The sequence below is a fragment of the Micromesistius poutassou genome (assembly GCF_964030765.1).
Source record: "Micromesistius poutassou genome assembly, chromosome: 24".
Taxonomy (NCBI): domain Eukaryota; kingdom Metazoa; phylum Chordata; class Actinopteri; order Gadiformes; family Gadidae; genus Micromesistius; species Micromesistius poutassou.
In genome coordinates, this window is record NC_140294.1 from 6018002 (window position 1) to 6037475 (window position 19474).

General features: G+C 41.8%; 2 protein-coding genes across 5 annotated transcripts in view; both read right to left on the reverse strand.

Annotated features, from left to right (window-relative positions):
- The window catches only part of LOC311369527 (E3 ubiquitin/ISG15 ligase TRIM25-like), a 24678-nt gene extending 12139 nt beyond the window's left edge, over positions 1 to 12539 (reverse strand). For 2 of the 4 annotated variants that reach the window (XR_014640127.1, XR_014640128.1), the window contains exons 1-3: positions 12407 to 12539; positions 2769 to 3805; positions 2295 to 2408 (exon numbers count right to left, since the gene is read on the reverse strand). Coding sequence is in view for 2 of the 4 variants with exons in the window: in XM_084487749.1 (XP_084343875.1) it covers positions 2295 to 2408; positions 2738 to 3803 (1180 nt within the window). In the remaining 2 variants the exon portion in view is untranslated. Of the gene's footprint in view, positions 1 to 2294; positions 2409 to 2737; positions 3806 to 12406 lie in introns of all 4 variants that reach the window. The other 2 variants (XM_084487749.1, XM_084487748.1) reach the window with 2 other exon arrangements.
- The window catches only part of LOC311369505 (NLR family CARD domain-containing protein 3-like), a gene marked incomplete at its 3' end in the record, with an annotated part of 218310 nt that overhangs the window by 146327 nt on the left and 52509 nt on the right, over positions 1 to 19474 (reverse strand). The gene's annotated exons all lie outside the window — the stretch shown is intronic.

A 19474-nucleotide genomic window follows, 5' to 3' on the forward strand; every position in this document is an offset into this window, starting at 1 on the left:
CCAGTCAAACAACCTCTACGAACCCCTCCAGTCAAACAACTTCTACGAACCCCTCCAGTCAAACAACCTCTATGAACCCCTCCAGTCAAACAACCTCTATGAACCCCTCCAGTCTGGCTTCCGCCCGCTTCACAGCACCGAAACTGCCCTTGTCAAAGTAATCAACGATCTCCTCACCTCTGCAGACTGCGGTGCCCTCAACATCCTGCTTTTCCTAGACCTCAGCGCAGCCTTTGATACTGTACACCATTCCATCCTCCTCAAAAGGCTGCGCCAACAGGGTGTTGAGGGCACCGCACTCGACTGGCTCACCTCCTACCTCACCGACAGGCAACAGTTCGTCTCCCTCTCTGGCCACACATCCACCCTCTCTCCTGTCATGCAGGGGGTCCCTCAGGGCTCAGTCCTCGGCCCCCTTCTTTTCAACTGCTACCTCTTCCCCCTTGGTCACATCATCCGCAAACTCAATCTCGACTTCCACTGTTACGCAGATGACACTCACATCTACATCAGTACCAAAACCACCCAAAACCCTCACCCACATCGAAACCTGCATCTCTACAATAAAAACATGGCTGACCCACAACTTTCTCAAACTTAACAGCGACAAAACAGAGCTCCTTCTCATAGGCACCAAATCCACTCTCAATAAAACTGGACCCATCTCACTCACCATTGACGCCTCGACCATCACTCCCTCCCCCCTGGCACGCAATCTTGGTGTTATCCTGGACCCCACCCTCTCCTTCGATCCCCATGTCAGCTCCATTGTCAAGACCTCCTACTTTCACCTCCGCCGCATCGCCAAAATCAGACACTGCCTCTCCCCCCCCTGCTGCTGAATCCCTTATCCACGCCTTCATCTCCTCCCGTCTTGACTACTGCAACTCCCTCCTCACTGGCGTCACCTCTCATTCCCTCCATAGACTCCAAATGGTCCAAAACTCTGCTGCTCGCCTCCTCACTCACACCCGGTCCCGTGCGCACATCACTCCCGTTCTCCACACTCTCCACTGGCTCCCCATCAAACAACGTATCAGTTTCAAAATACTCCTGCTGACTTTCAAAGCTCTCCACCACCTGGCCCCGCCCTACCTGTCTGACCTCCTCATCCCCCATCGCCCCTCCCGAGCCCTCCGATCCTCCTCCACTCTCACTCTAACCGTACCACCCTCCAAACTGAGAACATTCGGTGACAGAGCCTTCTCCAGGGCAGCCCCCTGACTATGGAACTCTCTTCCCCAACCTGTCCGCGACTCTCCCTCGCTTCCCACATTCAAATCCACTCTAAAAACCTCTCTTTTCCCAAGCCTACGACCTCCCCTACCCATAACCACCTTCATCCCTGCCCCTGTCCCCCTGACTGTCATCACCCTTTTCGTGGTTTTTTATGTCTTCCACAATGTAAGCGTCTTTGGGTCATTGAAAAACGCTATATAAATTTCATGAATTATTATTATTATTAACAGTATAACACGTATAGTTAAAAGCCTAAACAGCCTCGTTGGTGGATAGCAGCATAGGCTCTGTTTGATTGAATAAGGGTTGCATTTCTTGCCTACTACCTCCCACCGATCCACTGCCTCTGTCCTCTCCCTACCCTTCAATCACGTAATGATGATGATCTGACAATGCACGCACATCGTAAAAATAAACAAATGAGGAATGTATCACTGCTTATTAATTACTACTAATTATTATTACACATAGTTCATGCCTTATATAAGCACTAGTAAATAAATGTGTTTGTTGTGTGTCAAGTTGTTAACTGATGCTATAGGTTAGACTACGACATAGTAATGTTACCAATAAAAAACATTATAAACATGGCAACATAATTCACTATCTTGCTCGAGGAGTAATTACTCATACATGCTCACACTAATGGTTCAATGCAGTTTGAAGTTTGTTTGAAATAGGGTACCTCATCATCACCCGAAAGAAAACTCAATGAGGTAGTATTGGATGACAGGTTGTCATAGCTTCTTGGCACATACCGCCTACCGTAGTTGCAACCAGGTTGCAACGTCCATTTTAAAAAGTGAGCACTATTCGTTTGAATGCACTATATCATTTTACCACAAGATGGGAGTAATTCCTACACAGTGTCCCTTTAAGCTATGTAGCTTTATCAAACATGTTTTCAACCTCACTTTACACTGCAGCACTCACAACATTGTCTTCAGGGAAAAACATTTGACATGTTTCATTTTGTTCTGTAAAATAAATCTTTATATTGTAAGAATATTGAATGTACATTTGACAGCCCTAAATCAAACTAATCAGATACTTACACTTGTTTAAAGCTGATCTCAGGTCAGCCAGCTTCTCCATCTCCATGTTCAGTGTCTCCTCCAGCTGATCCTGGGATCTCCTCACGAGGTTAGTAGGGGGAGAGACTGGTGAGGCTACAAGCAGAGGAAAGCCAAGAAGAGGTTCAATATGAAGACCCTGATTGGGAAGACATTCAAGAACATGGTGTTCAAGAACACCACCTGTGTTCAGAGCAGAGTGGAACGATCACATCGTGTTTTGGGGAGACAAAAAACATAGGATTTCATTCATGTTCTCGAGATGATTGGTCTTGTTTTAGTAACAGTGATAAAATGGCATAAATTTTGGTTTCAATTGCTCTTCAAAAAGAATAGCGGTATGGGCGGTGTGGCACAGTATCATACCGGTGACATTCTGGATCATTGGACAACCCTAAGATGAATCAAACTAAACAAACACTTACACTTCTTTACATCTGGTTTAGGGACAGGTACCTTCCCCATCTGCATGTTCAGTGTCTCCTCCAGCTGATCCAAGGCTCTCCTCAAGGTCCCAACATATGACGGAGGACGGACCTCCTTCGTCGTCCAGTCCCTGGTGGGTGGAGGATCCTTCAGGGATCTGAAGGTCTGGAGGAGGTGGAGGTGGTCTTCAGTGTGTGAGAGCTGCTTCACCTCTGATCTTCTATTGGTCAGATCTTCTATTTCCTGCTCCAGCTCTTTGATGAGGCCTTCAGCTTCTGTCTCTGTGGATTTTAGTTTCTCTTTAACCGTTTGGTTGTGATCATCCTGGCACTTTTCAACAGAGCGCTTCAGAGCAGTGAGGACCTGCAGACTATCGGCTATCTCTTTGTCTGCGTCTGCTTTGCTACGTCCCACTGTGTCTCTGATGTCCTTAATCTTTAGTTGTCTCTCCTGGATCATCTGCTGAACTTCAGCCTCTATCTTCGCCAGCTGGGCCGTCTTCACTTCATATTCCTCCTTTAGAGGTACAACAGGATGGGACTTGTGGTCTGTCACTGTGCACAACACACACACACACACCTGTTCAGTCTGGCAGAAGAGCTCCAGGAGTCGGTCATGTTTCTTACACATCCTGTCCTCCAGACAGTCCATAGGCTCGACCAGCTGATGTTTCTTCAGTCTTGCGACTCTCTGATGAGGCTCCAAGTGGGTGTGGCAGTAAGAGGTAAAACACATTAGGCAGGACTTCACCGCCTTCAGCTGGGTCCCAGTACAGATGTCACAGGGAACTTCTCCTGGTCCAACACAAGGCTGCTCTTTGACTCGTACAGAACTTCTAAACCGATCAACCATCCCTGATATGAAGGTATTGACCTGTAAATCAGGTCTTGTGTGGGACAGCTTGTTGCAAACGGGACATTTGTACTGGACTTGGTCATCCCAGAACGTTGAAATACAGGTTCTGCAGAAGTTGTGTCCACATGGTGTGGAGACTGGGCTGTTGAACACATCCAGACAGATGGAACATGAAAAGTCCTCTTCAGACCAGGAAGTAGCAGAGGCCATTCCTAGAAAACATGGATAACAATAGTAAAATAACAGTTTGAACTCGTTCAAATGCAAGTGCTTTATACGTTATATATTTTGTTGTTTCAAGCCGAAATCTTCATCCAATAGGAGGTACAACATGAAGTCCTGCAGACAGGACAGCTTCACTGAGGATGAGGGGTCAATATTTTGGACTCACCTTACAATGTTTGTCTGATTATTTAGTTTATAAATGAGTGAAGTGCCTCCATGTCATGTTACTTTTTAAATTAAAGGAATTATACATTCTCAAAGTACATTTATATAAATTATTGTCTAAAATATGGGATAAGTATGTGTCCAAAAACAATGTTTGCATAGGGTGAGAAGTCTCAGACTTCTGCCCAGTTGAAACAGCCGAGTGTCACAACGCTACACTTTCACTTTTAACATGGAAGCAATTTTTCTGTCCCTGAAAACTAGAGGTTCAAATACAACATATCCAAATGACACAAAACCACAACATTGGAAGTTATTCAAATAGTCATGACGTCCGGAATAGATTAATTGCAGATTCGATCAGATTCTATCCAATATTGATTTGGTTAGGGATATGAAATATTTAAGCAATAGATCACGACTGTGGAATGTTCTCATTATACCACAGTTAAGGGGCGTTGTTCGTCCAGAAGCACAGTGGAGGGAAGACGATCCCCTTAACTGTGGTATAATGACCGTATACCACTGACTGAAGTGATCTATTGCTTTTATAAAACGGTTACATAAGTATGGTGAAATGAAAGTCTTAGACACCCTCAATTTTGAAAAAGTGAGAAAGTCGGAAAAGCATATTTTAACAAATACAAAAAAGTAGTCCCTCCTGGCTGCCTGCAAAGTGTACGGCGGTTGCTATGCAACACACTGTAGTGTCCTTCAGAGGGAAGGATAGAGACGGTAGCTCGGGTCACCGGCAATTTAGCCTACTATCGAGTTCACTCACCGTGTGCCTATTTTACAACATTTCCACCCTCTCCATCAATCAACATATTTTTAGGCTTCAGTGAACTATGCTATTGCTTTTATATATAAATAAACAACAGTTCAAGTTAGGCACGGAGTGATACGGAACTCTGTAAACTGAATTTACAGAGTTACAGAGTAAACAAAGGGAAACTTAGACGCACTGCTAACCTTTCAAATCTCATACCTATTCCCTCCAAACCAAAATCAACCTTAAAGCCTATCAATAACACCATCAGGATGGGTCTACTTAATGTTAGGTCTCTTAATAACAAATCTTTTTTAGTTAATGATTTTATTACCACTTCTCAACTGGATTTTATGTTTTTAACTGAAACATGGCTAGAACAAAATAACAGTGCAACCGTTCTGATAGAGACAGCTCCTCCCAACTATAACTTTTTTGATGTATGTAGATCTGGAAAAAGAGGTGGAGGGGTTGCTGCTATATTTAAAAATGTATTTCAGGGGAAACAGATGGTATTTGGTGATTTTCCATCATTCGAATACCTTTGTGCTGTATTGAAATGTTCCCCCAGATTTCTCCTATTAATTATTTACAGGCCACCCACATACGCTGCAAATTTCTTCGATGACTTTACAGAATTATTGTCTAGCATCTCCACAGACTTTGACTGTCTAGTTATAACTGGTGACTTCAATTTTCATACTGATGATTTTAATGATAAGTGTGCAAAAAAACTTTTTACCATTTTGGACACATTTGAAATGTCTCAACATGTGAAAGAGGCTACTCATTGTAAGGGGCACACTCTAGACCTGGTTATCACAAAGGGTCTCAATGTTTCAGATCTCTCTGTGACTGATCCTTCACTGTCTGATCATTTCTGTGTTTTCTTTAATATATCTTTTATTCCCGACATACAGACAAAATCAAATACTGTCAAAAAACGGTATATCAATGAACATTCTAATGTACTTTTTAAAAAGGCCATCTCCTTGCTACCACCTCTCAACCCATGTTCTGCTGATGATCTTTTAGAAAACTTTAATTTGAAAATTTTGAAAGTCATAGATGTCATTGCACCTTATAAGGTTAAAACGATTTCTGGAAAGCAAAAGGCACCTTGGAGAAAAGCTGCTTTTGTAACAGCCCAGAAAAAAGAATGCAGGAAGGCTGAACGCATATGGCGTAAAACAAAACTTCATATTCACCATGACATCTATAAAGAGAGCCTCCATGCTTACAATTTAGACTTAAAAAGTGCTAGAGAAACATTTTTCTCCAATATCATTAAAGCCAATACTAATAATGCCAAAACCCTATTTGCAACTGTTGACAGACTGACCAAGCCCCCAACACAAATTCCACCTGACCGTCATTCCACTCAGAAATGCAATGAGTTTGCAGCATTTTATACCGATAAAATTGAAGGCATTAGACGCGCCATCAATGTCTCCACTTTAAACAAAAATGCTGGACTACCACCATATTCAGGCAAAAGTAACGTGGCAATGACATGCTTTAATGTCACAGACTCTAAAACTCTTGTGGAAACTGTGACACAACTGAAGCCATCCACCTGTTGCCTTGATACTTTACCTACCAACCACTTTAAGAATGTTTTTGACTGCCTAGCAATAGACATATTGCAAATAGTTAACAACTCTCTTCAATCAGGCACTTTCCCAAAAGCCTTAAAAACTGCAGTTATCAAACCCCTTTTTAAAAAGCGGAGCCTAGATGCCTCTATTATTAACAACTACAGACCAATATCAAATCTACCCTTCATAAGTAAAATCATTGAGAAAGTTGTCCTCCAGCAACTTAGTGACTTCCTGGCATCAACTGGTTGCTATGACACCTTCCAATCCGGATTTCGACCCCTTCACAGCACTGAGACCGCCCTTATTAAAGTTGTAAACAACATCCGTCTTAACACAGACTCTGGCAAAATCTCAATACTAATGCTACTAGACCTCAGTGCTGCATTCGATACTGTAGACCATACAATACTTTTGGACAGATTAGAAAACTGGGTGGGGCTTTCAGGCACAGTTTTAAATTGGTTTAGGTCCTACCTACAAAATAGGAACTACTTTGTTTCCATTGGCGACTTTGTTTCAGAATCAACAAACGTGACATGTGGAGTCCCACAAGGTTCGATCTTAGGACCCTCTCTATTCAACATCTACATGCTCCCACTAGGGCAAATCATGCAAAATAACAATATTGACCATCACTGCTATGCTGATGACACGCAAATCTATGTATCTCTATCACCAAATGACTATCAGCCCATAGATCTGTTGTGCCAGTGCATTGAGCAAGTCAAAGACTGGATGTGCCAAAATTTCCTTCAACTAAATGAGGACAAAACCGAGATAATTGTATTTGGTGCTAAAACCGAAAGGCTTAAAGTTACCCAACACCTTCACTCTCTGTCCCTGAAAACCTCAATCAAAGCCAGAAATCTAGGGGTTATCATGGATTCAGATTTACATTTCGACAGTCACATCAAATCAGTTACAAAATCTGCATATTATCACCTTAAAAACGTAGCAAAACTTAGAGGGCTCATGTCTACCGAAGACTTACAAACACTTGTACATGCCTTTATCACTAGCAAGCTTGATTACTGCAATGGTCTCCTTACAGGTCTCCCAAAAAAAACTCTAAGGCAACTACAGCTTGTTCAGAATGCTGCTGCTAGAGTTCTAACAAAGACCAAAAAATGTGAACATATTACACCAATTCTTAAATCATTACATTGGCTCCCTGTATGTCAGAGAATTGATTTTAAAATCATGTTGCTAACCTATAAATCCCTACATGGTTTAGGGCCAAAATATTTAACTGATATGCTTCCACTACATAAGTCTTCTAGACCACTAAGATCCTCTGAGACCAATCTGTTAATTATCCCCAGAGTCAACACGAAACATGGGGAAGCAGGATTTAGTTACTATGCAACACATAGCTGGAATAAACTCCCTGAGGATTTAAGACTTGCCCCAACTCTGACAGCTTTTAAAACAAGACTGAAGACTTTTATGTTTGCTTTAGCTTTCTGCTAAATCTTAAATCTACAATGCTTCTATTTTATTTTATTTTATTAGTAACTTTGCCTTTATTTTCTCACTTTTAAAAATGCATTTTTATTAACTCTGCCTTTCTAAAATGTTTTTTTTAACTTTGCCTTTATTTTCTATCTATTTTACTTTTTTACTTATCTATTATTTTATTTTATTGTATGACAATGTTTATATGTGAAGCACTTTGAGTCTAGCCTGATGCATCAGCCGCTTACTTCATTACATTTCATATAGCGTCTGAACACGAGCCGTAGAGATTCGTTTGCTTCCGGGAGGCGGTTGCTTCCGTTTGCTTCGACTAATCGCTGCTGCTTGGCGGTGACGTATGCTATGCGTTTATTTATTTCCGTTTATTATGTCCTGGTCATCACTAACGCCAAGCTGGCCTGCTGTTACACCCAGTATCCCTGCCTCCTTAATCTGGTCTTCTATCAGGGCAAGCAGGGGGGACACAACGATGACAATAGGGTTAGCATTAGCGTTTGGCTTGCATAATGTCTTCGCCACTAACGGGGCCAGCTGGTAAATTAAACTTTTCCCAAACCCGGTAGGAATTAGTCCAAAAACGTCTTTGCCCTCCAAAAAATTCGTCAAACATGCTTCTTGTTCTGGCTTTAAGTCTTCAATATCCGGAATAGTTTCAAGCACAGAGCGTATAGCTTCGCCGACATCCATCTCGTCAACTGTTTACCGCAGCTTGGGAACTACACCGGTATTTCAGTTTGGGCGCTTCAGTTCGACGTCATCGCCCGTCATCGCCACATCTGCTCGCTGATTGGTCCGTCCGCTCTGGCGGACGGAGCAAACCGAAACGCATTGCTAGTTCCCTGACTATATGGTTGAGGCAAATTCAATTTGCCGGAACCAGTAGGCGGCGCTAGCCTGGCTACTTTGAGTCTGCCTTGTGTATGAAAAGTGCTATATAAATAAAGTTGCCTTGCCTTGCCTTGAATGGGCGTCATAGCTGTGCGTATACGCTCATTATACAACAGTTGGGAACCAATCAGATCGCTTGATTTAAGCCACCCGTTTAATAAATTCTCATAGAACTAATGCTGTAAATTGTACAGGGAACCCTCTAACCTGAATGAACTTTGAAGGGTTTGAGACCAGAGTTCTGTCTGGGTTAGAGTCCTAGAATCCGGGTTGGAGTCCCAGAGAAAGTGGGTATACCACGTGGGTATACCAGAGAGACTGTTGATCTGATCTTAATTACATTGCACTTTCTAAAATGCTTTTTTAACTTTGCCTTTATTTTCTATTTATTTTACTCTTTTTTTTTCGAAGATTATTTTCTTTTTATTGTATGACAATGTTAATATGTGAAGCACTTTGATTCTTCCTTGTGTATGAAAAGTGCTATATAAATAAAGTTGCCTTGCCTAACCTGGTGCATCATTAAAAATATTAATGTTCACATTAAGAATTGACCCCAAAGCACTTCATGTACTTTATCAAACATGACCAACAGCCTGTCAGCCTGTTGGTCATGTAAGTACTGTAGTTCTGTAACAAGGAATGTAATGCAAGTACTGTAACAAGGAATGTAATGAAAGGACATGACAAAATCTGAACAGACCTGAGCCGCACCCTGGATAGAGAGTAGGGCTGTGCTAAAAGAAAATCGATATGGCAATATATCGTGACGTACTCCTTGCTGATGCGCGCATCGATAAAGATGCTACTGCATCGATACAGCAAAACAAAAAGCCATTGTCTGTTACTGGGGATCCACTCAGTTGGTGGAGGGAGCACCAGGCTGCCTTACTGTCTAACTTAGCTAGAAATACCCTCTGCATCCCAGGTACAAGTGAAGCCACAGAGACCCTGTTCTCCACCGCTGGAGATATAGTTACAGCTCAGAGAAGTGCTCTGAAACCTGAGCATGGTGATCAACTGTTGTTTCTGCACAAAAATCTGAAAACATGTGAAGCCTTAGCTGCCAGTACAAGGACACTTTTAAGTTTGTTAAAACAGTTTTCTGTATTTAATGTTTTTTTTATAAAATAACTGGTACGTCTGGTGGACATTCTTACAGCCAATAGAAGTGCACTTAAAGTCATGTGAAACCAGAATATTATTGTTACATCAAAAATCTAAAAGCATAAGAGACAACAGAAAAGGCCATTTTACGTTTAAGAATGAAAGTATATTTTATTTGCATATATTAATAACTCTTTTTTTTTTTTTACTTTTTACTCTCTGGGCCTGAATTATAAGTGTTTTAAGTTGTGCCATCCATAGAGAATAATGAAGAACAGCTGTTGTAGTAAATTCTGTGTAGGACATTATTCAAAATCAACGTATATCGCGATGCGCATCGTATCGTGGCCTCTGTGTCGTGATACGTATCACGTCGTGAGGTTGTAGGGAATACCCAGCCATAATAGAGATAACCTTGAATAGGTTAACCAATCCCATATATGAACCATGTATACATATATTCAGTATAAACAACTTTAAATTTGAACCAGGCAGCCAGTGTAAATAAATAAGGAGAGAGCTGCTTGTGAGGCTAAACTGAGTGTGTGCACGAGCAGCCAATGTGCAACAGCGTACATTAAAAGATTAATCATTAGATTTTATTAATCGATATCGGAAAATTCAAAAGGCAGGTTGATTTTAAATTGATTGTTTGAAGCCAGCCTACTCATAATGGCGTTTCATATCGGCACTTTCAATAAGTGCCACGGTTTCTCCCAGCTAACGCAGAACGTATAGATAACGTTAGCCTTATCTGAAGGTTAGTTAGAACCAAACCAAGAACTAACATTTAGAGAACGTTCCCTCTGGGTTATGCAGAAACCTAACAGAGCCTAACGTAGGCCTGGGCGATACGGCTAAAAGACATAACGATATAACTTGATCATATTGATCAATATCGATAACTATTGATAATTTTAATGACCTAAAAAGACTAGGAATTACCATGCTGGATTTAAACACTGTTTAACACTTAATATGAGCTTCCACTGTTCTTCATTGATCAATACTCCAATGTCGACACAACAATGTCTCTTATCGATATATATTGAACATGTTTTATATTGATATTGATGAAAAGTCTATCACGATACGATCATTTATGGTTTTATTTCCCAGGCCTAGCCCAACGTTCCCCAAACATTGAGGGAACCAACCAACCCAAACCGTCACCTCCACACAACGTTCTGTTTGGTCTGAGGACGATGACTATCAGTGCTGACAATAAAGTTCCTGGTTCGTTGATATTTTAGGCTCCTTATTTGCGTGCATGCAAAGCTGCTTGATTACGTGGCAATTACAGCCATTGGGAATGCATCTATTCAGGATGGGACATTGCAGACATTCCAATGTCATGCCTGTTAAATGTGTGATTAATGTGCGCCTATCGGCTTTAGAAACTGGATAGATCATATCTACATCATCCTCTGGCCAAATCATTTTTAGGGTAATTTGAAGGGATTGTAACCTTTTCATTAAAGACCCGCCTCTCTCCTCCTCATTAGCCTTTAAAGCTACAGGAACGTTTGTGGAGCTCATTGTGGGACTGGCCCGTAGTGGCTGTAACTCTGCACCAAGGATGAATTTCGGGAATGAGTCTTCAAATACTGTATTAGGGGCCACTAACACCGATATAAAGGCATCCGTAAAATAGCATGGGACCTTTAGTGCCCCACTTCACTCAAAAAGAATAGAACAGTGTAATATGACTGCATGATTAATATGACTACATGATTAATATGACTGCATGATTAATATGGCTGCATGATTAATATGACTGCATGATTAATATGACTACATGTCTAATATGACTACATGTCTAATATGACTACATGATTAATATGACTACATGATTAATATGACTACATGTCCAATATGACTACATGTCCACTATGACTACATGATTAATATGACTACATGTCTAATATGACTACATGATTCATATGACTACATGATCAATATGACTACATGATCAATATGACTACATGTCCACTATGACGACATGATTCATATGACTACATGTTCAATATGACCACATGATTCATATGACTACATGATTAATATGACCGTGTGATGTCTAGAGAAAGCGCATTCTGGTTACAAAAATGTTACAGAAAGCTTAGCTGAAAGAAGACAGTGCACGTGCGTATATTTGCATAACGCGATCTGATTGGGTGACGGATCCGTCGCTGCCTGAAAAGTTAAACTTGACGGACGGACCCACAATGCACTTCGGGAGCGTCCCACGCAAGGCCAACGCCTTTCATACCCGCTGCGCGTCCGTCGACGGGCTGCAGCTGCGGGCGAGAGGGTCCGCGATCTGCCTCCGTAGCGGCTCCAACGCGGCGTGCAGGTGGACCCCGACACGGGTCCGTTTCGCGGATAGGGTTACGGTTAGGTTTAGGTTTAGGGTGAGGGTGAGGGTTAGGGTTAGGGTGAGGAGTCAGCGTGTGAGTTTGCCTGACAGGCTGCCTGTCCGATCCTAGCGCTCCCCTAGTTCACATCATAACCCGCTGTAGGGCCGGTCCGTACGGGGTCACACCGCGGGGAGAGAGGCGCGGAGGTTGTGTTGTTTTACTCACCTGGTTGCGGTTGCTGTCGGTCAGACTGTGTGTGTCCCAAAACGTGTTGTGTTGTTCTCCTGAGGGAGAGAACTGCTTCCTCCTCGTCGGGTTTCTGTCAACCTTAAGTTTCGTTTCTCGAACATCACGTCCTCTCCTGGCCCCGCCCCCACGGACACACGCCCCTTGTGTGTGTGTGTGTGTGTGTGTGTGTGTGTGTGTGTGTGTGTGTGTGTGTGTGTGTGTGTGTGTGTGTGTGTGTGTGTGTGTGTGTGTGTGTGTTCTTTAAGATTCTCCCCACCGAACGGGGCGCCAGAAGGAGACACGTTGTTTTAACTCTTTGTGGTTTTTTATTTGCTTTGTTTGATTTTCCTTATGCAGTTGTTTTAGTCCACAAATAACAGGTTATAAATCTGTAGAATAGAAAGGCTACGGTGTAAACAACAATATTGATAGCCACATACATAATATACTATCAATTCTGAATAATAAACAAATATAAATTACAATAGTCAGTATTTAGTGTTATAATAATAGTATAATATATAATATAGTATAAAATAATTAGTGTTTAAACTGAATATGCAACAATTCCCCGCACAAGCAACATTGCACATTAAACACTAAATATACATTAAACATTGCACTGCCACACACAAGCCACATTGCACATTAAACATTAATTAGTGTTAATTAAAGTGTGATGAACTACATTACCCAGCCTGCGCCGCAAACAGGACGTATTCTCGTGTGACAGCGAAGACGCCCCAACTCCAAACTTTTCCAGGGATACAGAGCGTGACCAGACAGACCAACTTAAACCGCGGCTCAATGGACACAAACAGCAGCTTACCGGTGGCGCGTCTCTCCTGACGAGACAACGCGCTGAGACCAGCGCTAGCTCCCGTTTATAGCGCGTGCCCGTAGTCAACGTGCCCGTGCACGAGATTCAAACACGCCCCTTTGGGATTTTACTGGTTCGACTCTCGACGGGCCCGCGCTTCAATCAGGTGAGCGGACCTCCCACTTTCACCTCACCTGCTTTACGTTGCTGTTGAACACCCGTGACGTAGTGAACGTAACAGTGTGTGTGTGTGTGTGTGTGTGTGTGTGTGTGTGTGTGTGTGTGTGTGTGTGTGTGTGTGTGTGTGTGTGTGTGTGTGTGTGTGTGTGAAGAAACCTTCGCTGAGGTATTCGAGGCTGTGATTGGCTGTCACAGAGAGGAGGCGGTTCCTGTGAGGTATTCGGGGCTGTGATTGGCTGTCACAGAGAGGAGGCGGTTCCTGTGAGGTATTCGGGGCTGTGATTGGCCGCCACAGAGAGGAGGCGGTTCCTGTGAGGTAGCCGAGGCTGTGATTGGCTGTCTGGACTTCCCAGGACTTCCCAGAACTTCATTCTTCTGCGCTGAGGATCCCTGAATCTTTCTCTAAACCCACTCTATCTTTAGGTTATTGGTTTATTATAATGATGTGATATTGTGAAGTGTGTCTGTGTAACGCTTATCAATCTTACTATAGAGAAAACAACGTTAGGTAATGTTGCAATAGATTGAAACCTAATGTGTTAAATTAGTCACTTCTCTTCAACCAGTAGAAACAGAGCGTGAAGCGTGTGTGTGTGTGTGTGTGTGTGTGTGTGTGTTGTAGCTGTGTCACCTGTAATGTTATCTCCCCTAACCCCGTCCAGGGGTATGCAGACGATGTTCAGATTGCCTCTCGTCAAGAGGCTGTGATCAACAACATGCTCTCCAGAACAGACTCCTTTTTGGAGTGGTCAGGATTAGAGGTTAAAGATTCAAAATGTGCAGTTTTTTATGAAAGGCGGAGTGGGGGGAACCGTTGGTATCACTCTAAAACAGATACAATACCTGTGTTCACTGTTTGTAATAAGTCACTCAGAGTTTACTCACGTCATGAAACGTATACATATTTGGGTCATAAATTCAATGTGGCAGGTGAGTGGAAAGACCAAGTCGATGAAATTACATCAGAATATTACAGCAGACTTGAGTCTATAAATGTATCCCCACTGCCACTCATCATGAAGCTGGAGGCAGTTAGAGTAATTGCATTGTCCAAGGTACAACATCTTCTTTCTAATGTACATGTTCCACGAAAATCATTATGTGATTTGACGGATAAAACTGTATATTTTGTAAGACAATGGACTGGCCTAAATACACATACAACACGCAATATCATATTTCATAGGAAGAGTGAGGGTGGTCTGGGTGTTCCTAATTTTGAATGGACATATATTGCTACGAGACTTTCCCATCTGTTGAATATGTTGAACAATGATGATAAATATGTCAGAGAGCTTGCCCGAGCTTCTCTGTTCCTGGACCTAAGAAGACGCAAGGTCCCTCTGGCTCGTGGGTCGGAGCCTAACTTCCTGGGATTCAAGAGGAAACCCAGTGGAAAGCTGGACAGCCGCTCTCCTGGCTTCGGTGTGTGGTCAGACTGGCCTGACCTGAACGATCTGTGTTGCTGGGCTGATGTTACCCTGGAGTGGACGGGGTCTGACTCTGAGACCGTGGAGGTCTCAGAGGAGGTTATATCCGACCCCAACATCTCTGTAAAAGCAACTGTGAATGTATGTGGGACAAAACATCTACTCCCACTGAGAAATGCTTGAGGTCACCTCTTGGGGGCGCAACAACGGAGGCAGCGGCAGCAATGGACTGAGCTGAGACTTCAAGGGAAGATTGCATGTCTCCCAGCTGCAGACCACTCTGTCTCACACGCTGTGTTCAGAAATGCTGCCCTGGATGAGAACATTGTTACATTTGCTATAAAAGCGAGACTGCAGGTTTTACCAACTAAACTGAACCTGTCCATCTGGTTTCCAGGAAGTCATGCTCCTTACTGTATACACCATGGCAGTGAACAAATAGCTGAAACCATGTCTCACATCTTAAATGGTTGCCATGTTTACAGAGGGCTCTACATATGTAGGCATGACAGAATTGTAGATTTGATATCAGCAGATATCTCTTCTATCTTCAGGTCTTCCATCATGCTGTATAAACATTCTACTGTGAAGCCGAGTATGTTCAGCCTGTGTAATGATGTCTCAATGTTCTCTCATGTAACAGCTAATACTCCTGATGTTGTTGTTGTTAATGAAAATCATAGAGAGGTGCTCATTCTGGAGGTCGGCTGTACCTTTGATTACAGCCTAGAGGAGGCCTTTCTGACCAAAGTGCTGAAATATCAGCAGCTGAAGCAGACCATCTCTCAGCTAGGCTACAGGTGTAAACTTCTAGTCTTTATATTTGGTAGTCTGTGGGGCATGCGCATAAGTTGGTTGTGAGGGGCCTTCAGATGGCCGGCCTCCCTAAAAGAAGAGCTAAACAGTTGGCCAGGTACTGCTCAGTCTCAGTTATTATTGGTAGCCGTTCAATCTGGAGGAGACGTTGTTTTTTGTATCCTTAAATGTCTGTTTTCTATCTGACCTGTAGGTCATTTTGTATGTAACTGCGTTCAGCTGCCCAGGCGTTTTGTGTCTGACCGTCTTCCATTGTCAACTGCACTGGCAGTGTTTATGTCCCTTGTGCAAGAACCCTTGTACTTCTTTATATGTGGGCATAAATAAATATTTAAAATGTGTGTGTGTGTGTGTGTGTGTGTGTGTGTGTGTGTGTGTGTGTGTGTGTGTGTGTGTGTGTGTGTGTGTGTGTGTGTGTGTGTGTGTGAGAGAGAGAGTGAGAGAAGCAGCCACAGAAAAAGATAGAGAGAGACAACAAGAGAGAGAGAGAGACAGACAGACAGAGGGAGAGACAACGAGACACCGACAGACAGACAGACAGACAGACAGACAGACAGATAAACAGACAGAGAGAGAGAGACAGAAGCTGCTTTCACACATGTCCTCCGTCTTTTCCGTACAGGGATGGACAATGGATAATGAGCTTTGTTGGTCCGTGTACAAAGTTTAATTCATTTACAGTTGTTCACGTTGTGTAATGAAAAAGTTAGTGGGGTAGGGGGGTATTGCCTAATGTATGTGTCAGAAAATGCAACAAACATTATTTACAATACAAAATATGCAACAACAGTACAGTAGAATCAGGATGTAAGTATAAATATATATATATATATATATATATATATATATATATATATATATATATATATATATATAACCAGGATGTAAATATGTATAAGGTCTGAAAAATATGAAAATATGAAAAAGCAATAATAATGATTATTACTACTTAATACGTGACAAATGAGTCTATTTAAATAAAGGCTAGTCACCTCCCAAATGAAGTTGAGAAAGCACACGGTGCATGGCGTGTCTGATTTTGTTGTATTGCTCTTTACTTACCACTGCATTAATTTTGTTATTATACAGGCCAGAGGATAATCCACCAAAAATATATATATTTTAATTTTATTTATATAGCCTAGTTAAGAGAGAGAACGGTAAATAAACTTGAAGGATTTTTACATCGGATAGCCAGTGGCGTTATTCTCATGACAACAGAGCCAGCAATAACGTCAAGGTAAATCAACTCTTTCTACCAGTCAGACTCATCACAGGTCGCAACACTATATAACCTTTAACGTTCACCCAAAGTAACAGATTAAGTAGCCTTAATCAAGTAAATAAGTTGATGAATATATAAATGAATCATTACATGCATACATGAATCACAGCGCTCTATAATAATTCCAGTGTTGGCGCCCATTGGCAATTTATTCACAATCAGTTGTGGGAAAGTGGCAGAAATATGACTGTATAACAGTTATGAATTATGTTCATTATTTAGGCTATTTGTTTATTTATGTTTGGCGCTCCTTAAATTAAATTAACGCTTCAAAACGCACAACTTTTACTGCTAAGGTGAGCTTTACTTTGAAGGCGAGCTGTCTCTGTTTCCGGCTCTCGACTTCCTTGTTCAAATATCATTGTACAACTTGGATAATGGAACAAGCTGACGCTTTGGCGCGCTGAATTGCATTGCACGTCTAAACTGGTAGTCTAAACTACCCCCTAAACTGGCCTTTTTCATTATACAACGTGAACAACTGTAAATGAATTATACTTTGTACACGGACCACTAATACTATAATATAATAATGTACTAATACTATAATGTAATAATGTACTAATACTATAATATAATAATGTAATAATACCATAATATAATAATGTACTAATACTATAATATAATAATGTACAATACTATAATATAATAATGTAATAATACCATAATAAGTGGTGTCGGGTGGTGGCTTGTAGGTGGCACTGTTCCCTCTGGCCAAAAAACATCATTCCCGATGCCCCAGTGCAGTGACGGGGACACTGTGCTGTGGAAGGTGCCGTCCTTCGGAGGAGACGTAAAACCGAGGTCCTGACTCACTGAGGTCATGAAAGATCCCAGGGCACTTATCGCAAAGAGTAGGGGATCCCCCGGTGTCCTGGCTAAAACTGCCCAACCAGGCTCATTCAATCTGGCCCCCTAATCATCCCCCTATATATATATATATATATATATATGATTGGCTCATTCATTAATTCCCTCACTCTCCACCTCAAGCTGGTGTGTGGTGAGCGTTCTGGCGCCAATTGGCTGCCGTGCATCACCCAAGTGGGTGCTACACATTGGTGGTGGTTAGTGAGGTCCCCCTTCACTGTAAAGCGCTTTGAGTGTCTAGAAAAGCGCTATATAAATTCAAATAATTATTATTATTATTATATAATAATGTACTAATACTATAATATAATAATGTACTAATACTATAATATAATAATGTAATAATACCATAATATAACCATGTGTGTGTATGCTATCAGTACATTACTGCATGTCAGCACAGACCAACACTGTTTAGTGATGTCATTGGATATGCTTATTGCATGTTGTTACATGGAGCTCATCACACTAACAATAAGCTGTTATAACTTTATATCAGTCAGCTGTTATCCTGCTCTAAACCATCACACTAACCTGTTATAACTTTATATCAGTCAGCTGTTATCCTGCTCTAAACCATCACACTAACCTGTTATAACTTTATATCAGTCAGCTGTTATCCTGCTCTAAACCACACTAACAATAAGCTGTTATAACTTTATATAAGGTTAGATGGATATTAAACTGTCCCATCACTAGATAAGGTCTGTACCTTCTGTAACAGTCATCACTGTGGTGGAAAGCTGAGGTTGAAATGAGCACAGCTGGTGCAACAGGCTGACTTAATAATTATGTATCTTATATCATATTAACATCTCCTTTCCGTATTCAAAATCACAAAAGCATTGTAATAAACCATAGTATGTATAGTGACACACAGAAGTCAATGTTTGGTATTTACAGAATGAAGACTGTTTAACCCAACCAATACATTGCTCAATGATTTACACACTCAACATTAATAAGTATAAGTACTGACGTCTGCTAAAACACATGACAGCTCTTTCACTGTAGCCACATCAATATTGTCAGCTGATCATCTCTCAGTGCTTCTGTTGACATGTGAATCCTGTTTGTTGCAGGAAGAGTTACATGACATGGTCTGTATTGTTCTGATGGTAAATGCTGGTTATTCCTACTCATGTGAATGCAATGTCTGGACCTCAGGGGCAAACTGTACAACAGGAGACAGAACCTCAACTACAACCTCGTTCCTCGAAGCCCGCCTCCCAAAATCAACGCCTCGAGCGGCACTTCAGATTTATCAGTGATTTAATATATTTTTTAATTTAATTAACTAACATAACATTGACATTCATTGAAGAGCAAATATTTAGCTTAAAAACCATCTAATTATTTCTAGAGATATTAATAAATGTCTTGTACTGTGTAGAAAAGTCAAAGTAAAAGTCAGCTTTATTGTGAATTACTCCACATGTCGACATACACAGCAATGGAGAAGACGTTTCTCCCTACCCCACGGTGACGGCCACTCTAGTGCGCGCAGGAGGCTGGTCCCGTGTCTGTGGATCAGAGCGATTGCTCTGCTGTGATTGGTCCAAAATAGAACTCGCGCAACTTTGCGAGCCGCGCAGGTGAAGTATCAACATCACATGAAAGAAGAACGTCAACCAGCCTCCTCAGCAGTGTTTGTAATAACGCCG